Source organism: Carcharodon carcharias, chromosome 1 (genome assembly GCF_017639515.1).
Source record: "Carcharodon carcharias isolate sCarCar2 chromosome 1, sCarCar2.pri, whole genome shotgun sequence".
In the NCBI taxonomy this organism is placed as follows: domain Eukaryota; kingdom Metazoa; phylum Chordata; class Chondrichthyes; order Lamniformes; family Lamnidae; genus Carcharodon; species Carcharodon carcharias.
This window is the reverse complement of record NC_054467.1, coordinates 249,739,579-249,764,129: the sequence shown is the minus strand read 5'-3', so window position 1 is coordinate 249,764,129 and position 24,551 is coordinate 249,739,579. Positions and strand designations below refer to the sequence as shown.

General features: G+C 42.0%; 1 protein-coding gene across 1 annotated transcript in view; it reads right to left on the bottom strand.

Annotated features, from left to right (window-relative positions):
- Window positions 1–24,551, bottom strand: part of LOC121278030 (dedicator of cytokinesis protein 2-like) — a 1,199,266-nt gene that overhangs the window by 286,536 nt on the left and 888,179 nt on the right. Inside the window, exon 32 of the mRNA XM_041188048.1 lies at window positions 16,336–16,394. Within this exon, the coding sequence (XP_041043982.1) occupies window positions 16,336–16,394 (59 nt within the window). The remainder of the gene's footprint in view (window positions 1–16,335; window positions 16,395–24,551) is intronic.

Genomic DNA, 24,551 nt, shown 5'->3' with positions numbered 1-24,551 from the left:
TTTGAAATGACTTTGGGCAGAATTTGCAGGACAAGAACGGCATCATTGTGGCAATGTAGGAAATGCTGCAGCCAATTTGCTCACAGCAAGCTCCCACAGCCAGCAATGTGATGAGAAGATAACCTGCTTTAGTGGTGTTGGTTGAGGGATAAATGTTAACCAGGATGGTGGGCATCTTTCTTCAAGGTAGTGCCGTTGAATCTTTCGTGACCTTCGGCCTTGGTTTAATAAAACATGGCTCCTCTGACAGTGCAGCACTACTTCAGTACTGCTCTGGAGCTGTCAGCCTAGGCTATGTGTTATGTTTTACTACGCGGTCGCTTTGCTTGCAAACCGGTTGCACGCTTATCCGTCAGCAAGTGAGTCGATTACTATATACCGCAGACTCAGGGACCAATTTGAAACGAAGTACAGGCTATTTATTTACACAAACAACAGAGCACTAACATGATGTGTACTTCTCCAGTCAGACCCTGCACGAGGCTAACATTAACATGGTAGCCCGCGCTACACAGCTATTGGGTCTTACGGTCGCGTGATCAATATGCTCACAGTCTCTTAAAGGTGAATTACACCTCAGGTTACCACACTATGCGGGGGGGGGGGGGGTCAAACAATAAATCTAGGGCACTACCTTGAGGTAAAGCACAAGCATGGAGATATTGGGTTAAACTGGGCATGGACAAATTACACAAAGTGCCAGCAAAAAAAACCTCTCTTCAGGCCGGTGAATCAATACCTGGGGCAGGGTTTTCCCTTTGCTGGGCGTATGCGGCTGGCCAGCCAGGGAATTGCTGCGGAACCGATCGCTACCCGCGATTGGGCTCCGGCTGCTATTTCACGCTGGCTGGCCAGTGAACACACCCTGAGTGAAACGCACGCCGGGAGCCTCAGTGCTGCCGGACCTGGGAGCGGGAGGGGGCTGCCAACTTGTGCACAGCAGGCTCCCACAAACAGCAATGTGAAAATGACCACCTGTTTTGAAAGTGTAGAATCTTTTGTGATGTTGAACTGTGAGCAGCAGCGAGATCGAAGGGCGGAGGGGGGGAGGTCGGGAAAAAACCCTGATAATTCATAAATTATGGTTTTTAAGCATGGCTGCTCTCCTCAAACTGTTAACGGATTATCTAGCCATTATCCCAGTGTGTGAAAGCCTGCTGACTGAAATTATGATTATGACAGCGGCAGCATGTCAACAAAAAACGTCCTCAAGTTGATGTAAAGCAGTTTGGGACATCCTGAGGTTTTGAAAGGTGCGTTACAATGCCAGCCTGTGTCAGTATAAAGTCAAAAATAGCACAAACAGGTGGAGAAATTTGTTTGGCAACATTAAGAGTGAATAAAGGGAAGTGTTTCCAATGGCTGAGGGGCCGTTAAACCAAGAGCATGGATTTAAGGTGATTAGTAAAAGAACCAAGTGATCAGGGCTTGGGATGCATAGTTTCGATATGGGGAAAGAGAGGAGAAGTGGGGTGAACTGCATCGCTCCCCGAAAGAACCAGCACTGAGTCGTTGGGCTGAATGGTCTTCTCTGCAGCGCTGTTCCATGGTCTTGCCAGGCTGCAGTAGGCTGGGTGCAATGAACAAGTGAAGGGCAGGCAAGTCGGGAAAAAAAAATTACCTTTCTCAAAAAAAAAATTCTAAACTTCTAACTACCTATCGGTTTTAACAGCGTTTTCATTGATAACGGACATTGGTTTTGTTTGAGCTTTGTTTGTTGGCTCCAGATACATTGCAAAAGAAACTGGACTAACCATCCCTTCAGGGAGTGAGCTGTATGTTATTCACTTAGGTGTAAAATGAATGCAGTTTATTCATTTTAACTGCACAAGTTAGCTCTGCTAATAGCCTCCCTTCCACATCAACACTGAATAATAAAACTTCCTTTACTTTCCCCTGCTGTCCATTCATTCTGTGTAGCCTTGCCTGATTCTCATTTAGATTTCTTATCTGAATTTTTCAGGATTATATATTTTCTTTTTTAAAAATGGACCCCCCGAGGCAAGGCCAGTGTTTGGCTAACAACATTCGTATTCACACGCATTTGATGTGAGACAATCAGAGTAAGAAGCACCTCGCAGTGTGCCATTGTATTAAAGTATCAAGTGGGAATAGGCCAGTAAATGGCTTTGTTGTACTGCTGTGTTCAGAATGATTTATCAAATTTACCAGCTGGTTTTAAGCTACTGAACTGCACAACTGTGGACACTGGAGGCAAGTGATAGAGGAGCAAATGTCACGTTTCACATCCTCAGCGATGGCGAGATTATTCAGGGTATGATCAGCCATACAGGATTTTGCAACAACCTCCTATCTTGTCTTATTCTGCACAGGTCTATGCAGTCTATGGAAAAAAGATTATATTAACCTGCAAATTGGAAAGTGAGCCTCGTTGCACACATACTATCTATGTCTAAGTGCGACAAAGCCTTGAGTTAAAGATTTTCATCCCTGTTTTCAAATCCTTCCACGGCTTCACCCCCCCCCCCTTTCTCTATAGCCTCTTCCAGCTCTACAAGCCTCCGAGATGTTTGTGTTTTTTCTAATTCTGGTTTCTTGTGGATTCTTATTTTTATTGCTCCACAATCGGTTTTATAACTAAAAGTTTTCTTGGCCCTAAGCTCTGGAATTCCCTCCCAAAACCTCTTTGTCTCTCTACCTCGTGCTCTCTCCTCCTCTGAGACACTTCTTAAATCCTACCTCTTTGAACAAGCTTTTGATTAGTGGTCCAAAGATTTACTTAATTAACTTGGTGCCAAATTTTGTTGGGTATCATGCCCGTGAAGCATCTAAGGACATTTTACTATGTTAGAAACATTATATAAGTGCAAGGTATTGTTGTTGCTCCAGATGGAGAAGACGTTACATCAGAGAATCATTGAATCTTACAGCAGGAGGCCATTCAGTGGCCATGGCTGTGCTGATTCTTACCTTTTGAAAGTTTGGACGGTGTATGATGGCACCACGTGTTCAAAAAATGTGTTTCTCGGTTGTAATGTGCCTTTAAAGGATATCAACATGACATCACCAGAAGGGAAATGTGTCATGTGATTCAGTCTTAGTCTCAATTTTGCTTTGCGCTGAGCACAGACACACATCTTTGATGTCTTCAAGATTTATACCGATGTATGACTGTTCTCATGCGCCTAGTCTAAATAAATGAACCCATAATGTGTTTACCCAATATCTTCTGACCAATTGGTGCCATGTGTCTTGTACAGTAAATGAGCCCAAGGTATGATGTCATTATAATAACACAACATATGACCAATGGTGATCAGACAGATGACAGCAAGATTAAGTACGGGTATGACATGGTAAACAGCCTTAGGTCATGATACATGGCATAAGCAGACCTTCAACATTTTGATCAGATGGCAATGAAGTCATAGCATCAAAGAGTGTTAAGAACACAGTGCGTTGAGCGCACAGGAAAGCTTTGGAGATGCAGCACTGAGCTAATGTTCAAGTAAAGAGCTGGTAAGCCGATGGATCCCTTGTGGTGAGATTGCAGCACATAGTCTCTATCTTCAGTGAGTAGGACAGCCCATAGAGAGGAACAGCACAGGGTTAGCTCAGTCTCAAAAGGTGAGTGATCAGTGACCATCAGGTGGGCTGGATCAATAGCAAGTGAGGGAGAGCCAAACAAAAAAAAAGCCTTAGAAATCAGGCCAGAGAAGGTTGCGATGATAACAGGCAGCTCCAGGGGTTGCTGAACAGCAAGTTGAAGAAAAAGCAAAGATGGCATTACTCCATGTGGTGCATTCCCACCAAAACTCGTCTTTGTAGGCGGAGCTTCAGAAAAGCTTGCGAAAGCGGTTACAGTGACACTCATCCCAGGTACTGCAGAAGAAGGAGGGTCAAAGGGATATTGTCAAAATGTCCACAAAATTCCCCAGTTTGAATAGGGATGCAGCTGAGCTAATATCCAAATTCAAAATGTTTAAACATGGTACAGAGCTATGGTTTCTTGATTCAGGCTTCAAGCCATAAAAATTCAAGCCATAAAAATTCACTTAGCGATTAGGAATGAAGGTCTACATAGGCTTACCACGTCAGAATTAACAGATGCATCAACATTGTAATTTTATGATCCCAGGGAGACAACTAACTCACAGAAAGGTCTCGGAGCATGCATACTACAAAAGGATAAACACTTGCTTCAAAATCTCTGTCAGTAATGTAATCCAACTACTCCAACATTGAGCAGGAAAGGTCAGCTTTAGAGTTTGGAATCATGCATTTACATTCCTGCCCATTTGCTGAAAGCTTTGTGGTAGAGACTGACCACAAGCTGCTGCAGATCATTTGGAGAAAGCCATTGACCAGTGCACCATTGAGATTGCAAGGTTTCTTCATAAAGATTCATGTTACCATTGTGAGATTAGGTACAATCCAAGTAACTTAATGGTCACATCAGATACACTTAGCAGATTGCTTTAACCCGTGAAAACAGAAGCAATATCCTTAGATTTACGAGTTGATTTCATTAGTATCAAACTTGAAGATGTTCTCTAAATTGATCTGGTACATTTTGTGCAACATAGATACCAGCAGATACAACAAGAAGTGGCAAAAGATTCTACACTCCAGAAATTGTGGAAAACCATCATCAAAGGATGGCCTAATTCAATTCAGCATGTCCATGAACACATGAGACCATTTTGGCCTTCTTGAGACAAGCTAGGCATCTCCTGGGGAATCATTTTTAAAGGCAGGCAGGTCATCATATCAGAATTTTGCAACCTGATATTCTTCACAATTTCCTCACTCACACGTGGGCATAGATCGAATGAGAAGACTCGTAAGAGAGGCAGCCTATTGGCCGGGTATGAACAATGAAATTGAAGTCGCCATCTAGAGGTGTGAAGCATATCAATAACATATGCCAAGTCAGCACAAAGCAACATGGATTTCACATAAAGGTCCTACCCATCCTTGGTCCAAAATCACATCTGACATCTTTCATGTCCATGGCACTGACTTCATCATCATCGTTGACTACTTTACCAGATACCCCATTATGTGACAGTTGCACAATACATCAAGCAGAAAGATCTCACAGACACTCTAAGCGCTATTTTCAGTTTATTTGGCGTGCCTGGAGAGATCATTACAGATAACAGTCCGCAAGTTATTAGTAAGCCATTTCAGGATACGTGTGAGAAGTAGAATATTGATCACATTATTTCTTCTCTTCATTACCCTAGATCTAACAGCCTAGCTAAATGAATAATTCACACGGTGAAATCACTAATTCTCAAATGTAGACAGACAAAGCAAAATCTACACATTGCAATGTTACATATGAGAGCAACACCTTTATGTACAACTATTCCATCACTGGAAGAGGTCATGTTTGGCAGACCAGTGCATACCAATTTACTTACTCTTACCCATTCTACTCTCTCAGAAACTAGAGAGCAATTTATTAAAACTACAAGAGAAGATGACCAACATGCATGACAAAAATGTAGATACATAATTGTCAAGTTTACATTTGGGACAACAAGTTCACATCCAGGATCCCACAGAAGGTACGTGGCAACCAGCTGAGGTGACAAGATTTTGTTCAGAACCAAGGTCCTATGAAGTCATTACCCATAGAGGCGCAAAGGTGAAGCGTAACATGGGAACAGGAGTAGGCCCGTCAATCATGCTCCATCATTCAATTAGATTGTGACTGATCACCTACTTCAACAGTACTTTCCCATGCTTTCTCCATATCCCTCAATGTCATTAATCTCCAGAAATCTCTAGCGATTTCTGTTCTGATCATGCTCAATGATTGACCTTCCACAGCCCTCTGGGGTAGAGAATTCCTCTAAGTGAAGCAATTCCTCCTCATCTCAGTCTTAAAAGCCTACACCTTATCATGTGATTGCATCCCCCAGTTTTAGATTCACCAGCCAGAGGAAGCATCTTATCTACATTCACCCTGTGAGAATTTTGTAAGTTTCAATGAGGTCTTTTTTTTTAATTCATTCGCTGGCTGGGCCTGCATTTATTGCCCATTCCTAGTTGCCCTTGAGAAGGTGGTGGTGAGCTGCATTCTTTGAGCCACTGCAGTCCATGTGGTGTAGGTACTGTTAGGGAGGGAGTTCCAGGATTTTGATCCAACGAAAGTCAGGGAACAGCGACATATTTCCAAGTCAGGATGGTGAGTGGCTTGGAGGGGGAGCTTCCAGGTGGTGATGTACCCATGTATCTGCTGTCCTTGTTCTTCTGGATGGTGGTGATCATGGGTTTGGAAGTTGCCATCTGCATGGTGGGATTCGAACTAGGATGCCCAGAGAATTACTCTGGGTCTTTGGAATACCAGTCTAGTGGCACTATCACACAACCATGGTGTAACCCCTCATTCTTTGAAATTCAAGGGAACACAGACTCCTCAGTCTCTCCTCATAAAACAATCCCAGGGATTAAGCTGGTGAACCCCTGTTGCACTCCCTCTGTGGCAAGTATATCCCTCCTTAGATAAGGGAACCAAAACTTTAGACAATACTCCAGGTGAGGCCTCACCAAGGCTGTATACAACTGCAGCAAGACATCTGTATTCCTGTGCTCAAATCCCCTTATGATGAAGGCCAACATACCATTCGCCTTCCTAATTGCTTGCTGCACCTGCATGCTAACTTTTAGTGACTCATGAACAAGGACACCCAGGTCCCTTTGGACGTTGGCACTTCCGAACGTCTGACCATTTAAGAAATATTCTGCCTTTCTGTTTTTTCTACCAAAGTGAATAACTACATTTATTCACATTATATTCCATCTGCCATGTTCTTGCCTATTCACTTAGTCTGTCCAAGTCCTCTTGAGGCCTCCACGCATCCTCCTAACAACTTACTTTTCCATAAAATGCTGGAAAAACTGAACAGTCTAACAGCACCTGTGGAGAGAAAGACAGAGTTAACGTTTTGAGTCTGTATGACTTATTCAGAACTCTGAAGAAGAGTCATTATGGACTCGAAACGTTAATTCTGTCTTTCTCTCCGAAGATGCTGTTAGATGTGCTGAGTTTTTCCAGCGTTCTCTGTTTTTGTTTCAGATTTCCAGCATCCTCAGTATTTTGCTTTTAACTTACTTTTCCACCCAGTTGGTTTCATCAGCAAATTTGGAAATATTACATTTAGTCCCCACATCCAAATCACTTATGTAAATTGTGGACAACTGTGGACCTGGCACTGATCCTTGCAGTACCCCACTAGTAACAGACTGCCATCCGGAGAATGATCTGTTTATTCCTACTTTCTGCTTTCTGCCTGATAACCAATTCTCAGTCCATATTTCCCCCAATCCCATGCACTCTAATTTTATTTACTAAGCTCCTGTGTGGGACTGCATCAAAAGCCTGCTGAAAATCCACATACGCCACATCCACTAGTTCTCTTTTATTAATGCTACAAGTAACATCCTCAAAACACTACAACAAGTTTGGTAACATGATTTCCCTTTCATAGATCCATGTTGACTCTTCCCAAATTTACCTTCATAATAGATTCTAACATTTTCCCAACTACTTATGCCAATCTAACAGGTTTGTCGTTCTCCATTCTCCCTCTTCCTCTTTTCATAAATAGAAGGATTACATTTGCTCCTTTTGAGTCTGCAGGAACCTTTCCAGAATCTATTGAATGTTGAAAGATAACCACCAATTCATCAACTATCTCCCTGGCCACCTCCTTCAACACTCTGGGATGAAGCTTACCTGGTCCAGGGGATTTATAAATGTTTAATCCAGCTAACTTTTCAAATACTACCTCTAGTTTCTCCACCATTTCCTTGTTCTCCACCATTCTCCACCATTCTCCTGTCCCCATTTATAATGGGCCCACTTTTCTCCTTGCTCATCTTTTCCTTTTCACATGCCTAAAAAAACATAAAGATGTTCCTTTGCTAGTTTACATTCATTTTCTGTTTTCCTTTCTTAATCAGTTTCTTGGTCCTGCTTTGCTGGATTATAAATTGCTCCCAAACCTCAGGCTTCCCACTTTTTCTGGCATCCTTATAAGCTACTTCCTTTGATCTAACACAATCTTTAACTTCTTTCATTAACCATGGTTGATTTACCTATGACTTTGGGTGTTTCTGCCTTAGAGGAATGTATATCTCTTGTACACCGTGTATTATTTCTTTAAATACTAGCCATAGTCCGTGTACTCTCAAATCTTTTAGTGTATTTTCCCAATCCATCATAGCCACCTTGGCCTTAGATCTTCATAATTTCCTTTCCTAACTTAGGACAAATCAGATCCATTCAACTTCCTCAACCATCTTACAGTTCTACTGCATCTAGGACAAGATCCCAAATGCAACCAGAAACAACATCCAAGAATGACAACCCATGGATCACTGTGATCAACTAAAGAAAGCTCCTGACGAGGTTCTCTGTCGAAGGGTCATGAGGACTCGAAACGTCAACTCTTTTCTTCTCCGCCGATGCTGCCAGACCTGCTGAGTTTTTCCAGGTAATTCTGTTTTTGTTCTCTTCACAAGATTTGGACGTACCAGCAGATTACCCCGAAGCGTTAGGGACTCATAGACTCATCAGTTCTATGCACTTATGTAATGGTAGCTAACAATGAAAATGTATTGTAAACAGCTACACTTCTTTGGAAGTGGGGAAAGTACTTTTAAAAAGAAAGGGGGCTGTTGCAACATGCCTTTAAGGGATATCAGCATGACATCACTAGAAGGATGGGTCATGTGATCCAGGCTTGGTTTCACTTTTGTTTTGAGCAGAGCACAGACACACATCTCTGACATCTTCTAGCTTTTTACCTATGTATAACTGTTCTCATGTGCCTAGTCTTTAATGAACTCACAATGTATTTATCCTTCAATCTTCAATCTCGTTAACTTTTCGAGTACTAGCTCTTTACTAATACTAATTTCTTTTAGTTCCTCAGCTTTACTAGTCCCTTGGTTGCCCAGTATATCTGGGAGATTTTCTGTATCTTCTTCCGTGAAGACAGACACAAAGTAGCCATTTAGTTTTTCCAGCATTTACCTGTTCTCCACTATAAATTCTTCAGTCCCAGTTGCACACAAAACTCCAACCAAGGTCCAAACAGTAAATCTTTAGCACAACTTTCTTGTTTTTACATTCAACGTCCCTGTTTACAAAGCCAAGCATCCCATACATTTTCCTAACCATCTTATCAACTTACCCTGATATTTTAAAGATTTTTGAATGTACACCCTTAGGTCCTTGTGCTTTTGTAACCCACTCAGAATGATGCCATTTAGATCATACTGCCTCTCCATGTTGTGTCTCCCACCTTAGGTGCATGATTTTACACTTACCACATTAAATTGCTATGGCCATTGGTCTTCCCATTTCACCAATCTGCCTATATATTTCTGAAGTCAGCTGCTATAAATCACTATTTATTAGGTTTCCAAGTTTTTTATTGTCCACAAGCTTCAACACTTTACTCCCTATCCCCAAGTTTAGGTCTTTTATAAATAACAAAAAAAACAATGGCCCTAATACCGAACCCTGGTGGCCCCAATCTAGTCAGTAAAATATCTGCCTCCTAGTCCCTTAGCTAATCACATACCCAAGTTACCACAGTCCCTTTAATATCATGAGCTTCTGTTTTCTGAATAAGTCTGTGATGAGGTACATGATTGAATCCTTTTGAAAGTCCCTAAGCTATAATGCCTACCTTCATCAACTCTCTGTGTTACTTCATAAAAAGCTGGAAGAAAATCATCTATTCATTTAAAAAAACACAAAATATTGTACAATCCCCTCATGACATTCAAAAAAATATTTCTTGAAGCTAAACTATTGTCCATCTTCCTCCTTTCCCCAAACTTGTTCCAGGTCAATCCCAAAGGGTCATGTTGCGGATACTGCTGTTGTTGTTGTTGTGGAAGGGTACTCCAAAGTATTAATGAGAGGTAGGCGTGAGTTTTTCAGTTTAGTAAAGAATACATAATGCACTGACCACGTACATTAGCATGGATAGAAGTGGCAAATCGAATCTGGCACATGGACCAATGGTTGCCCAAGTGGGGTTAATGTGCTTTCTCTCAATCTCCTGTGTTAGGTTAGTGTGTGTGACACTCTTGTTTCTAAACTAGAAGGTTTGTGGGTTCAAACCCCACTCCAAAGATTTGGACACATTATTCACACTGAAAGTCAAGTCAGTGCAGTATTAAGGGAATGCTGCACTGTTCAAGATGTTATCATTTGAAAAAAAAAACATTAATCTTTAGTTCCATCTGCCCTATCAGGTGGAGGTAAAAGAGTCCATGGTACTATTTTGAAGGTGTGCAATTGAGTTCTGCCCAGTGTCCTGACCAACATTTATCTTTTTCCATTATCATGAAACATAGATTATCTGGTCATTATTACAGTGCTTTTGGTGGGACATTGCCATGCAGAATGGCCTCCAATAACCAGAACCATCTGTTCATGTACTGGGTAGGACTCAAGCCAGTGGAGCGATGACACTTTGATTTCTATTGGCTTCAGTTTTGCTAGGATTCCTTGACACTACTCTCAGTCAAATGTAACTTGATAATCAAGGGCAGTCACTTTCAGCTCAGGCTTAATTCAACTCTTTAACAATGTTTGGAGTAAGGCTGTAATGAGGTTTGGAGCTGAGTGGCCCTTGTGGAACTCAAACTGAGCGTATGAACATACGAAAATACGAATGAAGAACAGGAGGCATTCAATAAGATCATGGCTGAGCTGACTGTAACCTCCCCCCTACCCCCAATAACCCTTTACCCCCTTGTTTATCAAGAATCTATCTACCTCTGCCTTGAAAATATTCAAAGACTCTGCTTCCACTGCCTTTTGAGGAACAGAGTTCCCAAGATTCACTACCCTTTGAGAGAAAAAAAATCTTCTCATCTCCTTAAATGAGCAAACCCTTATTTTTAAACAGTGACCCCTAGTTCTAGATTCTCCCACAAGAGGAAACATCCTCTCCACATCCACCCTGTCAACACCCCTCAGGATCTTATATGTTTCAATCAAGTCACCTCTTACTCTTCTAAACTCCAGTGGATAAAATCTAGTCTGTCCAACCTTACCTCAAAAGACAACCCATTCATTCTTGGTATTAGTTTAGTGAGATGTAAATACATTAGAAACAGCAGAGAAGGTTTACTTCTTTTTGTTTTTTTTTATATTCATTCTTGGGATGTGAGCTTCGTTGGCTGGGCCAGCATTTATTACCCATCCCTAGTTGCCCTTGAGAAGTTCATCACCACCTTCTCAAAGGAAACTAGGGATGGGCAATAAACGCTGGCCCAGCCAACGAAGCCCACATCCCGTGAATGAACATAAAAGAAGTAAACCTTCTCTGAACTGTTTCTAATGTATTTACATCTTTCTTAAAATAAGGAGGCCAATACTGTACATGGTACTCCAGCTGTAGTCTCACCAGTGCCCTTTATAACTGAAGCATAAACTTCCTGCTTTTATATTCCCTCGTAATAAATAATAACATTCTATTAGCTTTCCTATTTACTTGCTGTGCCTGCATATTGGCCTTTTGTGGTTCATGCATTAGGACACCCAGATCCCTCTGCATCTCAGAGCTCTGAAATCTCTCACCATTTAAATAATATGCTTTTCCATTCTCCTCTTCTTTTCTATTCTTCCTCACGATGGCAAGCAGGCTTTTTTCTCTGTAAGTGCTGCTTGATAGCACTGTCAGTGACACCTTCCATAATTTTGTTGATGATTGAGAATAGACTGATGAAGCAGTAATTTTCCAAATTGGGTTTGTCCTGCTTTGTGAACAGAACATAACTGGGCAATTTTCTACATTGTCGGGTAGCTGCCACTGTTGTAGCTGTATTGGAACAGCTTGGCTAGAGCGTAGCTTGGCTACTTCTGGAGCACAGCTCTTCAATACTACAGCTGTGATATAGTCAGTGTCCATTGCTTCTGATGTATTCAGTGCATTGAACATGAAGTTCCATTTCTTTTCCTCATCCTGTTTTTCTTTATCAGTGGCTCTCTATTCCTTTGCATCTCTGCACTTCCTTACAGCCTATTTGTTTGTGCATTTGCCTCCTTTCATCACACTGTGTGCATGGGGTCATGGGAAACAAGTCTGCCTTCTGTGCTGACTGTCAAGCTAGTTTTGCAACTTAATAAAACAAGCTGCTCCCTTTCACGCAAGCCAGCTCCCCTGTCTTAACTGAGTCAAGAGAAGAGGTTATCAGCAGTTTTAGGAACTGAAAAAACTCATTAAATTCAACCTGCCCCTTATTTGTATGAATAAGCAGCAATCTCTCTGTGAACATTACTCTCAATCCCAGCTCACTGCAGAAACTTACCAGTTTACCTGCTGGAACCATTTAGAAAATTCTTTCCTACTAACATATCCCACAACTCCAATAGCCTTCGGAAGATTTCTGACTGATTTCCCTCCATACTGCTAATGTGCTAATCTTGAGATCTGCACTTCTGTGAACAATGTTGAAGGGATCAATTTTTAATCAATTGCCTTTCTTAACCTTGAAGACTTCAATTAGGTCAGTCATTAGCCAGCATGAGGGTATGGTAGTGCAGTGGTTATGTTACCACACTAGTAATCCAACAAGCCTGGATTAATGATCTGGTGACAAGAGTTCCAGTCCCACCACAGCAACAACTTAATTCTCTAAATCTAGAATAGGATGCTTTGAAACTGCTGGGTTGCTGTAAGAATCCATCTGATTTGCTAACGTCCTTGAGGGAAGGAAATTTTCTGTCCTTTACCCAAATGGCCTATATATGACTTCATATCCAGAGTCATGTGGCTGACTCTGAAATGGCCCAGCAAGACACCCAGTTGCATTCGAGAACCATCACTTTCTCAAGGGCAAGGGAATTAAGGATGAGCAATGAATGCTTATCTTGTCAGTGTCTACCACATCCTGTGAACGAGAAAGCAAAAACTTCACCCAGTTCAGACAATAAGTAGGTAGTGTACCTGAGGCAGGTCATTCAGGGTAGGTTAGTACCACACCATTAATCCTCGGAGATAAAATAAACATTTTAAAACACATTTTTAACTAGAAATAATAAAACAGTTTAACTCTACTCACCCATCATAGAATCATTTGGCATACCCTTTGGACCCATGCCAGCTTGTTGAAAGAGCTACCAATTAGTCCCACTTCCCTGATTTTCCCATCTATATTGTCTCCAAATCTGTATTTACTGCTTTGTTTTCTATTCATTTTAATTTTGCTGCTGCCAACATTTGTGCATTCTGTCCTTTCCCAAAAGCTTTACAGATGTTCCATGCTCTGATATCTGCTGTAAATGCCCATATAAGGTGCCAGTGATCAATGACGGAATTACTCTCAATGATTTCTGCCAGGTGTGGCTATTCGGATGTCAGTTCACCACTGAATGTAGGTAATGAGGGTTGGCAGGCTGTCGGATCACGTGGTGAAGGTGGGGTGTGGTGGTGGGGAGCTACCCTAGTTTCACCTGAGCTTGTCCTACTTCAACATCCAGATGAGTTCACTGTCCAGCCGGAGCAACTGCATACAGCGATCAGGAATAGCAACATTGGTTGATGATTTTCCATGCCTTTCCTGACGGGCCTAGGAATGAAGCCTGTCATGAAGTCTCTGCCGCCCTCAGTGCAAAGGTCAGTTACAAAAACAGAGACCAAAGGTTGAGAGGGGAGGAATGCAGCCTTATAGTGCTTGGTTTTTAGTCAATTGGTCCCAGTTGTCCTGAGTATCTCTTATATTACATATTGGCACCCATGTCAATATGTCAACCATTGTCACCCATGTCAACTTCATGCTTACCTTCTCAAAGACACTCTCCTCAAGGAAAACTACTTTACTCAAAAGTGAACTTGATCCTTACAAACATGAAACAAAGTGAGGGAGAAGCTGCAGAACCAGTTATCAACCTTGAGTCATGAATGGTACGCTTGCCTCTAAGTCAAAAGCAATGGACCGGAAGTTTGTTCAGTTGGAATGACTCGAGCCCTTTAAAAATAGTGGGCAGGACCTGATTCCCATTTCCAAGAATTCTTGCCGGCACAGGATAAGGGTGAGGGCAGTTATCATGCACACAGTACTTTGGCCCTTACCAGCCCCATTGTGGGCAGCTTAATCCCCTCCTGTAATTTTAGTAGAGTCGGGCTTCTTCAGTAATTAGATGTGGTTTACTGCCCCTGAGAGGAAGTGTGAACCATGGGGGAACCCCAGACCGAGTGGAGAACCAAAAAATCCCAATCATCCTAGAATTCATTCATTGACAGGCCTCAAAATGAAAAATACACTTCTCCTTTCAGTTTCAATAGTTATTTGTGGGTGAGATGTGTTTTTACTGCAGTGATTGACTATAAGTCCTTGTCCTGCCAAGGAAAGTTCATCATTACATTGATCAACATTGTGTAAATATTGAGATGCATTAGAGTATTTTTTGCTATTGGGAAACGTGTTCCTATGCATTCAAAACTTAAGAAAACACTGCTTGGGATAACCTGAAGTGAATTAAGTGCCCATAGCTATTTTAAAATGAAAATAAAACCTTCAGTAGCTTTTAACCATGGAAAAAATGCCCCACCCGCTCCTGGAGTGCTTTGATTGATAGAATAGCTGGTGTTGTTTAGGGAGAAAAGGCCATCTGTTTTTTTTCTGTTTCAATGGACACCATTATTTACATTTCCTAGGGTTTGTTACTATAGCTGAGCTGATTATGAATGCCTGGCTGAGTTTCAAGGGTCAGGACCACCTATCTCAGCAAGGGGCTCTGTTCACATTTTGATTGACAGTTTTAAGAGGTTATTAAAGGATTACCTATCATTTTTGTGGATTTTGAAAAAGATGTCTGTTTGTTCCAAAACAGGTTGGCCACCTATGGAGATTTACATTTTTACATGGATTTTATGAATGAGAGTTTTTTTCAGTATCAAATGTGTTTCAATGAGAGCTCTATTAGATTGCTAGAAGATTTTTTTTTCATCTCCATTTCAAAGGCATGCTTTTTGAGGTCTGCCCATAGTGGATACTGGCTAAGTGCCTATTGAGGGTAATTTGGGGTTATGGAGGAGACATGGGAGGGTATGGGGGGTATGGAGGGGGCATGGGAGAAAAGAGGGGGCATGTGGATATGATGGAGCATGAGGATATGAGGGGGTACAGGGAATATGACGGGGTATTGAGTGGGCATGGGGTATATGATGGGGCACGGAGATGGCATGGGGACACAAGGGAATATGGAGGGGGAGGATGAGGAATTTGAGGAGCCATGGATGGGTCGTGGGGAATATGAGGGGGTATGTGTGTTGAGAGGGTCTGAGGGGTGGCGTTCTGATATTCATCACTAAAACTGAGCCGATGTCCCAGTAAAAAGAGGCAGGTGTTATAGCTTGCTGGCCTCACCATCCACCCACCTCCACTGTTGCCTCAGGCCTGCCTCCAGAGGCAGTGGGCCCATCTTGCTCCCGCCTCCCTAGAATGAAAATTTGACAGGAGCGGGCCTTTTTAAAGGAGGTGGGTCAGCAGGTTGGGAAGTTTCCTGACCCAACCTTCCTGCCTCCTTCACGAAAATCCAGTCCTACAGGATCAAGCCCCAAACCAGAGACTTGAAAATGAAATTTAGGGCAGTACTGAGGGAGTGCTGCACTGTCAGAGCTGCTGTCTTTCAGAAGAGATGATAAACTGAGGCCCATGCTGTGCTCTGTGAACATAAAGGATCCCTTTTGGCACTATCGCGAAGAAGAGCAGAGGACTATCCTTTGTGTCAAAAAAGTGTAAAAGTGAGATGAGGAAAAGGTGTTTTGCCAATGGGGCGGTTGGAGTCAGGAACAAACTTCCTGAGAGGGTGGTGGAGGTAAGTTTGGTCGAGGTATTCGAAATGGAATTGGATTGCTATCTGGAAAGAAGGAATGTATAGAGAATATGAGGTGGGGGGGCATTGAGTGCGCATGCAAGGTTATGGAGATAAGGCAGCAGAGTGGGACTAGGTAGAATGCTCTTTCAGAGATCCCATGCAGACTTGATGGGCTGAATGGCCTTCTTCTGCACTGTAAAGTTTCTGTGTCCTGGCCAATATTTATTCCCAAACAGTAAAAGCAGATTATCTGGTCATTATTGTATTGCTGCTTGTGTGACTTTGCCGTGTGCAAATTGACAGCTGTGATACAAGACTAATTCATCGGCAGTAAAATGCTTTGGGATTTCCTGATGGCATTAAAGATGCTATATAAATGCAAGTCTTCCTTTTGCAATAGCTTTCAATCTCAACGACAAAAAATAATGGTGAGAGATCAGAAGAGGTAAAGAAACAGATGGAGTTTGAACATGGTAGATCGGAGGAAATAACGACAAACTCATGAGCCTTACCAAGATTGTACCACATTTCACGGATTGCAGACCCGATAGTGCCTCTCATATCTCCGTATCTATAGAATACAAGAAGATAGCTGTTAGTCAATGTATTCTTGAAGCACAATTTCTTCTGCATGAATAAGTCCTGGACCCTTGGTTGCAGAATATAACTGTGTAAGCTACACATACATGGAGAATTAGGATTTTGTTCATTCTGATTATGATTCTGATTCTCATATGATTATGTATAAAATACTAGGTCAGCCACAACTGGAGTATTGCGTACAGTTCTGGGCACTACACTTCAGGAAAGATGTGAAGGCATTAGAGACAGTGCAGGAGGGATTGACAAGAATGGTTTCAAGGATGAGAAATTTCAATTAAGTAGGTAGGTTGGAGAAGTTGGGACTGTTTTCCTTGGAGAAGATAAGGTTGAGAGGAGATTTGATAGAGGTGTTCAAAATCATGAGGGGTTTGGGCAGAGTAGATAGGGAGAAAATGTTCCTATTGGTGGAAGGATAAAAAACCAGATGGCACGGATTTAAGGTCATTGGCAAAAGAAGCAATTGCGACGTGAGGAAAAACTTTTTCACACAGTGACTGGTTAAGATCTGGAATCCACAGCCTGAGAGTGTGGTGGAGGCATGTTCAATGGAGGCATTCAAGAGGGAATTGGATTATTATCTGAGAAGGCAAAACATGCAGGATACGGGATTGGCACTCAGTGCTCATTCGGAAAACTGGCACAGACACAATGGGCCAAACATTTCTGTGATCCTGTGATACAGTTTTTGCTTTGTTTTGGCTTCTAACTAGCTTGTGGATTTGCACTGTAGCTAGGAGTGATTAAATAGTTAAGTTGTTCATTCCCAGGACGCTGGATGGATTATATTTAAAAAGAAAATGCTTTGTCAGCGAGGAGAAAGGTAATTTTGTTGGCCAGGAATGATGACTAAGAGTATTGAGATAAGAAATGGGACAAGGGTCCAACGTGATAAATAAGTTGGCCATTTGGCATTTTGTCAGGAAATCACAAATTTTTGGGAGTTTTGTTCTCAATAACTCTTATCAGGCCATAATGAATCATCAAGGACAGTGCATGATTACATACTTAAAAAGATCCTTCACAATTTGTAGAGAGGGACAGACAAGAGCAAAAGGGTGGGTGACATTTACGACTCTCTACCCACCGGAAAAGCAGGATACCATTGCTTTTTTCCCTGTTTGGCTATTGTTGAGGTGTTGAATGTATTAGGCTTGGTCAAATGCAAGAATATAAAGAGGAGCAGGAATTGATCATACGGTGTCATGAGGTTGCTCCATTCAATTATATCATTGCTGATCTTCTACCTCAACTTCGCTTTCCCATCCTATCTCCATGTCCCTTGATTCCTTTTGTGCCCAAAAGCGTATAGTTATGAAGATGTGTTATGTAAAATATTAATTTATGTCATTGGCTGGACATACATTTGTATTTCACTTTTTGGAAAAGAACATTTTTACTAAACGAAGGACACTGGCTTACAGCAGCTAACATGCTGCATTTCCAAAGAACACAAGCTGCTTCTGTAGAGGCACAGAGTTTAAGGAGCTTGCAGAGAGAAGTCACATGATACAGCTCTTGGATAAAAAGATACTGGATTTTTATACAGTCAGAGAGAGACTGCCCATCTCTCTTTCTTCTGAAATCTCTCTTATCAAAGCTGAGCTGTTTGTGATTTGAAAAAACCCACAAGAAGACCTCATTGCTGCAAGCCGAGAGTTCTTAAAGGAGAATTCCAAATCAGCACCATTGTGAGAGTCCCTAAGTACTGGCAGCTACTGTGGACCAGTATCCTTCATTTTCTCATAATAAATAAAATTTGCAAATCTGTTGTGATAGCGTGGCCAAATTCCCTTGTGGGTTTGGTCTGCCTGGCACACATAACCTGCCACATCATAACAGAAGAAATTGAGGAGACTGGGCCTTCATTCTCTAGAGTTTAGAAGAATGAGAGGCGGCCTCATTGAATTTGCACTGAATTCAGAAATAATTAGTCCACTAACTCCTTTCAAGATTTTAAAAACTAAATTAAAACATTTATTAACAAAAGAAAAGATTTCAAGCACATACATAGGATGACAGTTACTTAATGCTGTAACAAATCCCAAAATCCCTAATTAACCTGACTCCCAACTACATATCCCCTTTAAGGCAACAGTCCAAAATAGATTTTAAATTTATTTATGTAAGCCAGCAAGTGGAATTCCAAAATTCTTATAGGGCTGGACAGGGTGGATGCAAGAATGATGTTTCCTTTGACCAGGCGGTCTAGAACCAGGAATTACAGTCTCCGAATAAGAGCTAAGCCATTTAGGACCAAATTGAGGGGGAATTTCTTCACTCAGAGGATGGTAAATCTTTGGAATCCTCACAGTCTATATTCCCATTTGGCTTTGTATAACCAACAAACTCAAATTACACTCATTCCCTTCATTTAAGTTATTAAAAAAAAGTGTAAACAGCTGAGGCCCCAGCAGTTCTCTTTGTGATATCCCACTAGTAACATCCTGGCAACCTGAAGATGATCTGCCTATTCCTACCCTTTGTTTTCTGTACATAAACCAGTCCTCTAGTCCATGCTAATATATTAACCACAACCACATGTACTCTTACTTTCTGTATTAAGCTTTCACATGGCACCGATGTTACATTCGCTAATTTCCAATCCATTGGAACTATTGTAGGATCGAGTGAATTGTAGAAGATCACAAACAACAGACCTGCAACCACCTCATGCCAGGTCCAGAGGATTTGTCTGATTTTAGCATCATTATTTCTCTAATACTTTTTTCCACCAATATTAATTATTTTAAGTTCCTTACTCTCATTAGAACATTGTTCCCCCACCATCTGGTATACTTTTTTATGTCTTCCACTCTGAATATAGACACAAAATTGATGCCTGGTCAATGCCTGCTCAAGAAGCTCACTGAACTCTTTCAGTCTATGTGGGAGCAAGGAAACATCCTGCAACAATATAAAGATGCTTCCACTGTCCACCTGTACATGCAGAAAGGAGCTCAGTTGTGCAGAAGATTGGTGAGAACATTGTGTAGGACATTTGGAGTACTGTATACAGTATTGGTCACTTTATTTAAGGAAGGGTGTAAACATGTTGGAAGCAGTTCAGAGAAGGTTTATAAGACTAATACCTGGAATGAGTGGGTTGTCTTATGGGGAAAGACTAGGCTTGTATCCGCTAGAGTTTAGAAGAGTAAGAGGTGATTGATTGATTGATTGAAACACATAAGATCCTGAGGGGTCTTGACTAGGTGGATGGGGAGAGAATGTTTCCTCTTGACGGAGAATCTAGAACTAAGGTCACTGTTTAAAAGTAAGGGGTCGCCCATTTAAAACAGAGATGAGGTGAAATGTTTTCACTTAGAGGGTTGTGAGTCTTTGGGACCCTCTTCCTGAAAAGGTGATGGAAGCAGAGTCTTTGAATATTTTTAAGGCAGAGGTGGATAAATTCTTCTTAAGCAAGGGGATGATAGGTTATAGGGGGTAGGTGGGATGCAAATTTTAGGTTACTATCAGATCAGCCATGATCTTATTAAATGGTGGAGCAGGCTCGAGGGGCTGAATGGCCTACTCCTGCTCCTTGTTCATATGTTCGTATATGTATCCCTAATTGCCCTTGAGAAGGTGGTGGTGAGCTGCCTTCTTGAACCACTGCAGTTCGTATTCCTTTTAGACTTTCTTGCAATTGTGATACAATTTGTTTTATACTCTAGTTTCAGTACGAAAGTCACAAACTCAAGGTGAATTTCTATCATATTATGATCACTCTTCCCCGGAGGATCCCTTACTGTGAGATTACTAGTTAACTCTCTCTCATTGCACAAGACAATATATTGCTCTAGGAAACTGTCTCAACTGCATTCCATGAACATGTCCTTCAAATTACTTTTATAGACTTGATATGTCAAATCTATAAGAAAATTAAAGTATCCCAAGGTTATTGATACCTTCATGACAAGTTCCTCTTACTTTTTGACTAATACTCTGCCCAGCAGTATAGCTACTGTTAGGGGCATATAAGCCACTCCCCCAGTGAGTTCTGTCTTTTGTTATTTCTTATTACTGGCAATTATTGCAAGGGGAATGGAATATGAAAGTAGGAACATTTTACTGCTACTGTACAGCTCCTTGGTGAGACCACATCTGGAATATTGTCGACAGTCTTGGTCGCCTTATTTGAAAAATAAAGCGAAGCAGTTCAGAGAAGGTTCACTTGTCTCATTCCTGGGACCAAGGGCTTATCTTATGAAGAAATGATGAATAAGTTGGGCCTATACCCACTGGAGTTTAGAAGAATGAGAGGCCATCTTACCGAAACATATCAGAAACTGAGGGAATGTGATAGGGTGGATACCAAAAGGACGTTTCCACTTGTGGGGGAGGCTAGATTAAGGGACACGGTTTGAAAATAAGAGGTCTCCCTTTTAAGATGGAGGTGAGAATTTATTTTTCCCTCAGAGAGTTGTTAGTCTGTGGAATTCACTTCCCCAGTAAGCAATGGAGGCTGGGTCATCGAATTGATTCAAGGCTACACCTCACAGTGTCTCCTACCCATTTTATTAGTCTTTTTGAAATGTCAAAGTTACCCTAGAATATTTAGTTCTCAACCTTAGTCACAATGCAACTACATCTCTGTAGCAACTATTAGATCAAAGCCATTTCTCTCTATCTGTGCCATTAGGGCTTCTATCCTGGTCTGACTGCTTCATGCATTTTAACTTTTTTTTACCATTTGTCCTGATTTGACCTTACTCACTGATGCATGATTACCATTGTGGTGTGGGAGAAAAGCGGGGCCTTGGCATCCCGACTTCTGGCTTCAGAGCAGGTGGATGCCCAGCCTGCCCACTGTGGGGCATTCCGTGCCTCCACCAGCAGGGATCATTGGCCCTGGAGGACACTGGGCAGGGAACTCGGGTTGGCCGTTTGGAACCACCTGCGAATAAGAAGAGATGCCCCTGGCAGGCCAGGGCAGAGCCTGAAGCCCGTAATGTGGGTTGAAGTAGAGGGAGCGGAGTCTGGAGCCCACAGCGCTGGCTGGAAAAACTGAGGAGGCCAGAAGCCTGAGAGGCAGAGAGAGCGAATGAGAGAGAGAGAGAATGAGAGAGAGAGAATGAGAGAGGGCAGAGCCAGGCAGCAGCAAGGAGCAGCAGCAGAAGTCCATGGCCGGGGAGTCACGGAGTTGAGGAGCCCTGGCTAAGAATAGGGTGGAGCGAAGCCTCTGATGATGGCTGGAGCACAGGGAAGTGGCAGCGGAGAGGAAGGTTCAGTGGATTTTCTGGACAGCACACTTGAGTGTGAGAGGCCACAGGAAGAGGGGCATCCCCTTCATATCTGGGAGACAAGGTAATCTGGGTCACATGGTCGTGGGAAGTTAGCTGTAGGAGCTCCACCTGCTACCCGGCTATATAGAGATCTCTTAGAGATTAAGTCCTCGATGGTCTCCTGGTGGATCTGGAAAATCAGTTACAAATGTCCATTATAAAGTTAAGCTTTTCCATTAATGTTTATCAAGATTTGACGCCAGTGGAATAAAACATCCCTGTTTTATGTCCCTCATGCAGTCCATGTGCTTGAACTTCACGTTACACCATTAAACTCTCTCCCTTCCTGCTACACTCTGTTTACCTTTACTCAAATTGTTTCACTGCTGAATGGCTTTGATTTCTCTCTTTAGAATTATACATTTCCGTTCACTTGGACCCTTCATCTCCTTTCTGCTTTGAACTTGCTCAGCTGTGCGAGGTTAAAGAGAGGGATAAAGCTGAAGCATTGAGCTCTAAAATGGCAGTGCCGACATCAAACCAGCATTGCTTGCTGATGGACCTCACAACTGACCTACAGAGGCTTCCTGACCCTACCCAAGATGGAGTCTAATGTAGCTCAGACCAAAAGTGTGTGCGTGCCTTGCGAATGCCATTTTGGAACAGAGGAGAGAGGTAAAGAGGTTTAAGTGAAGGAATTAGGGCTTGGAGCTTCAGGCCTGGATAGCTGAAGGAAAAGCCGCCAGTGGTGGCGGGGAGGGTTTGAAATGTGGGGTTGGGCGCAGGATGCCAGAATTGGAGGAGAACACTGATCTCTGAGGCTTGAAGGGCTGGAGTAGATTACAGAGGTTTATAGCTGTCAATCTCTGAATCGCTCGGTTCGGTGATACATTTCTGCATGCTTCAGATGTACAGCTGAATAAAACTAAAAAGTTAATGGTATCCAATCTGCCATTATTACAAGAGAAAGATCACTTTGATGACTCTTATGTTGGTCAGAGGCTTGCAGTGAACAGAAGGTCCAGACGAGAGCCAAGTGAGTCCTCCTTCCAATCCTTCTTGAACATATTAAATAGTTTATTTCTTTAAAAGATCAGGGACAGTGGGGGTAATGAGTTTCAGAATGACTCAGACAGATTGGAATGATGGGTTCGTCTCTTTGACAGAGGGCATGCTGGTAAAACATACTGTGCTTTCGCTCAATAAATCTGGATTCAAATCCAATCCAGATGGAGAAGGTCCCTTTGTTGCAGGATCTTAAAATAAAATGAATTCTGTCAGTCTCAATCCAATTACAGCAGGCACAAGTCCATAGCGCAAAAGTGCCCGTGTGTTAGCCATTAATTGACACTAACTCAAAAATCAATGATACAGAATATGAACATTGGCAGCCTCCCACTGTGTATGCATTGGACATCACTTTGAAAATGACTGTGATTGAAGTTCTGTTGGGGAAAGGTGGGTAAATTCTGCTTTGCTCATGAATTATGGTGCAATCGACCTTGGAGAATTTGATGCAAAGTGAATTTGCTCTTCAATTTTCCTACAAGCCCGCTGTCTCTCACCATGGTCTGCACAAACAGACACATTTCAAGGGTTTATGCTCATGAATGATAAACCATGTGTCATAAATTGGAGCAGAGTTAAAACTGTGCTCAATGTAAGATAATAACACCTCAAAAATGAGAAGAGGTCATGCAAGCAATATAGCTCGCTTCTTCCACAGACCAGAGGATCATGCAATCATAGCTTGAAAGAGCACAGAAAGAGGCCACTTGGCCCATCGTGCACTTGATGGCTTAATGAAAGAGCTTTCCAATTAGTCTCATGCCACTACGACAAAAGCAGAAAATGCTGGAAAACTCAGCAGGTCTGACAGCATCTGTGGAGAGAAAAACAGAGTTAACGTTTCGAGTCCGTATGACCTTTCTTCAGAGCTAAAGAGAAGTAAAATTGTGGTGAAATTTATACTGCGTAAGTGAGATGGAGCAGGTGAAGCTAGACGGGGGCAAAGGAGAGACTGATGAAGATGTCATCAACAAAAGGACAAAGGGAGTGTTAATGGTAGTGGTAAGGGCTAAAGGAGGTGCTGATTCTGCTGGTAAGAAAGCAGAATGTGATAATGGCAGAACAAGGGTAAGCACTCTGAAAAGAACAACATGGAACAAATATCAGATGGCCCTTTTGGGAGCAGAGTGGGGAAAAAGGATAGAAAGTGGGATAAAAAGGCGTCTCCACATGTCCATCCTTGGTCTGCTGCATTGTTCCAGTGAAGCCCAACGCAAACTGGAGGAACAGCACCTCATCTTCTGACTAAGCACTTCACAGCCATCTGGACTTAACATTGAGTTCAACAGCTTCAGACCATGAACTCTCTCCTCTATCTACAACCCTTTTTAAATCTTTTTTTCAAAATTTATTTTTATTTTTATCTACTTATTTTTATTCATTGTTTTATCCCCTTTTTATCCCACTTTCTATGCATTTCGCTAACATGTCTATTATGCTAACACCTTTTGAAAGTTCACTGACTCAATATCAGCCTCACCAACCACATTAACCCTTTCCATTATTTAATTTAAAAAACTCTATTAAGTTATTCAAAATATGATTTTACTTTAACAAATCCACAATCTCTATCATTTGTTAACCAATTGCCAATTAATTTTGGCCTGTGTTATTGGGGTTTTTCCCCAAAGCTAACTGCTTTGCAAATTGCCATATTTATCCATCCTCTTTTTTGAACAGAGGTAGAACATTTGCAATCCTCTGAAACAACACCCATATCTAAGGAGGATGGGAAGATTTTGGCCAAAGCCTCCAGAATTACCATCTTCACTTCTCTTAGCAACGCAGGATGCATTCTTTCTGGGCTGGGTATCAACCTTTTGTGTGCCTTCTCT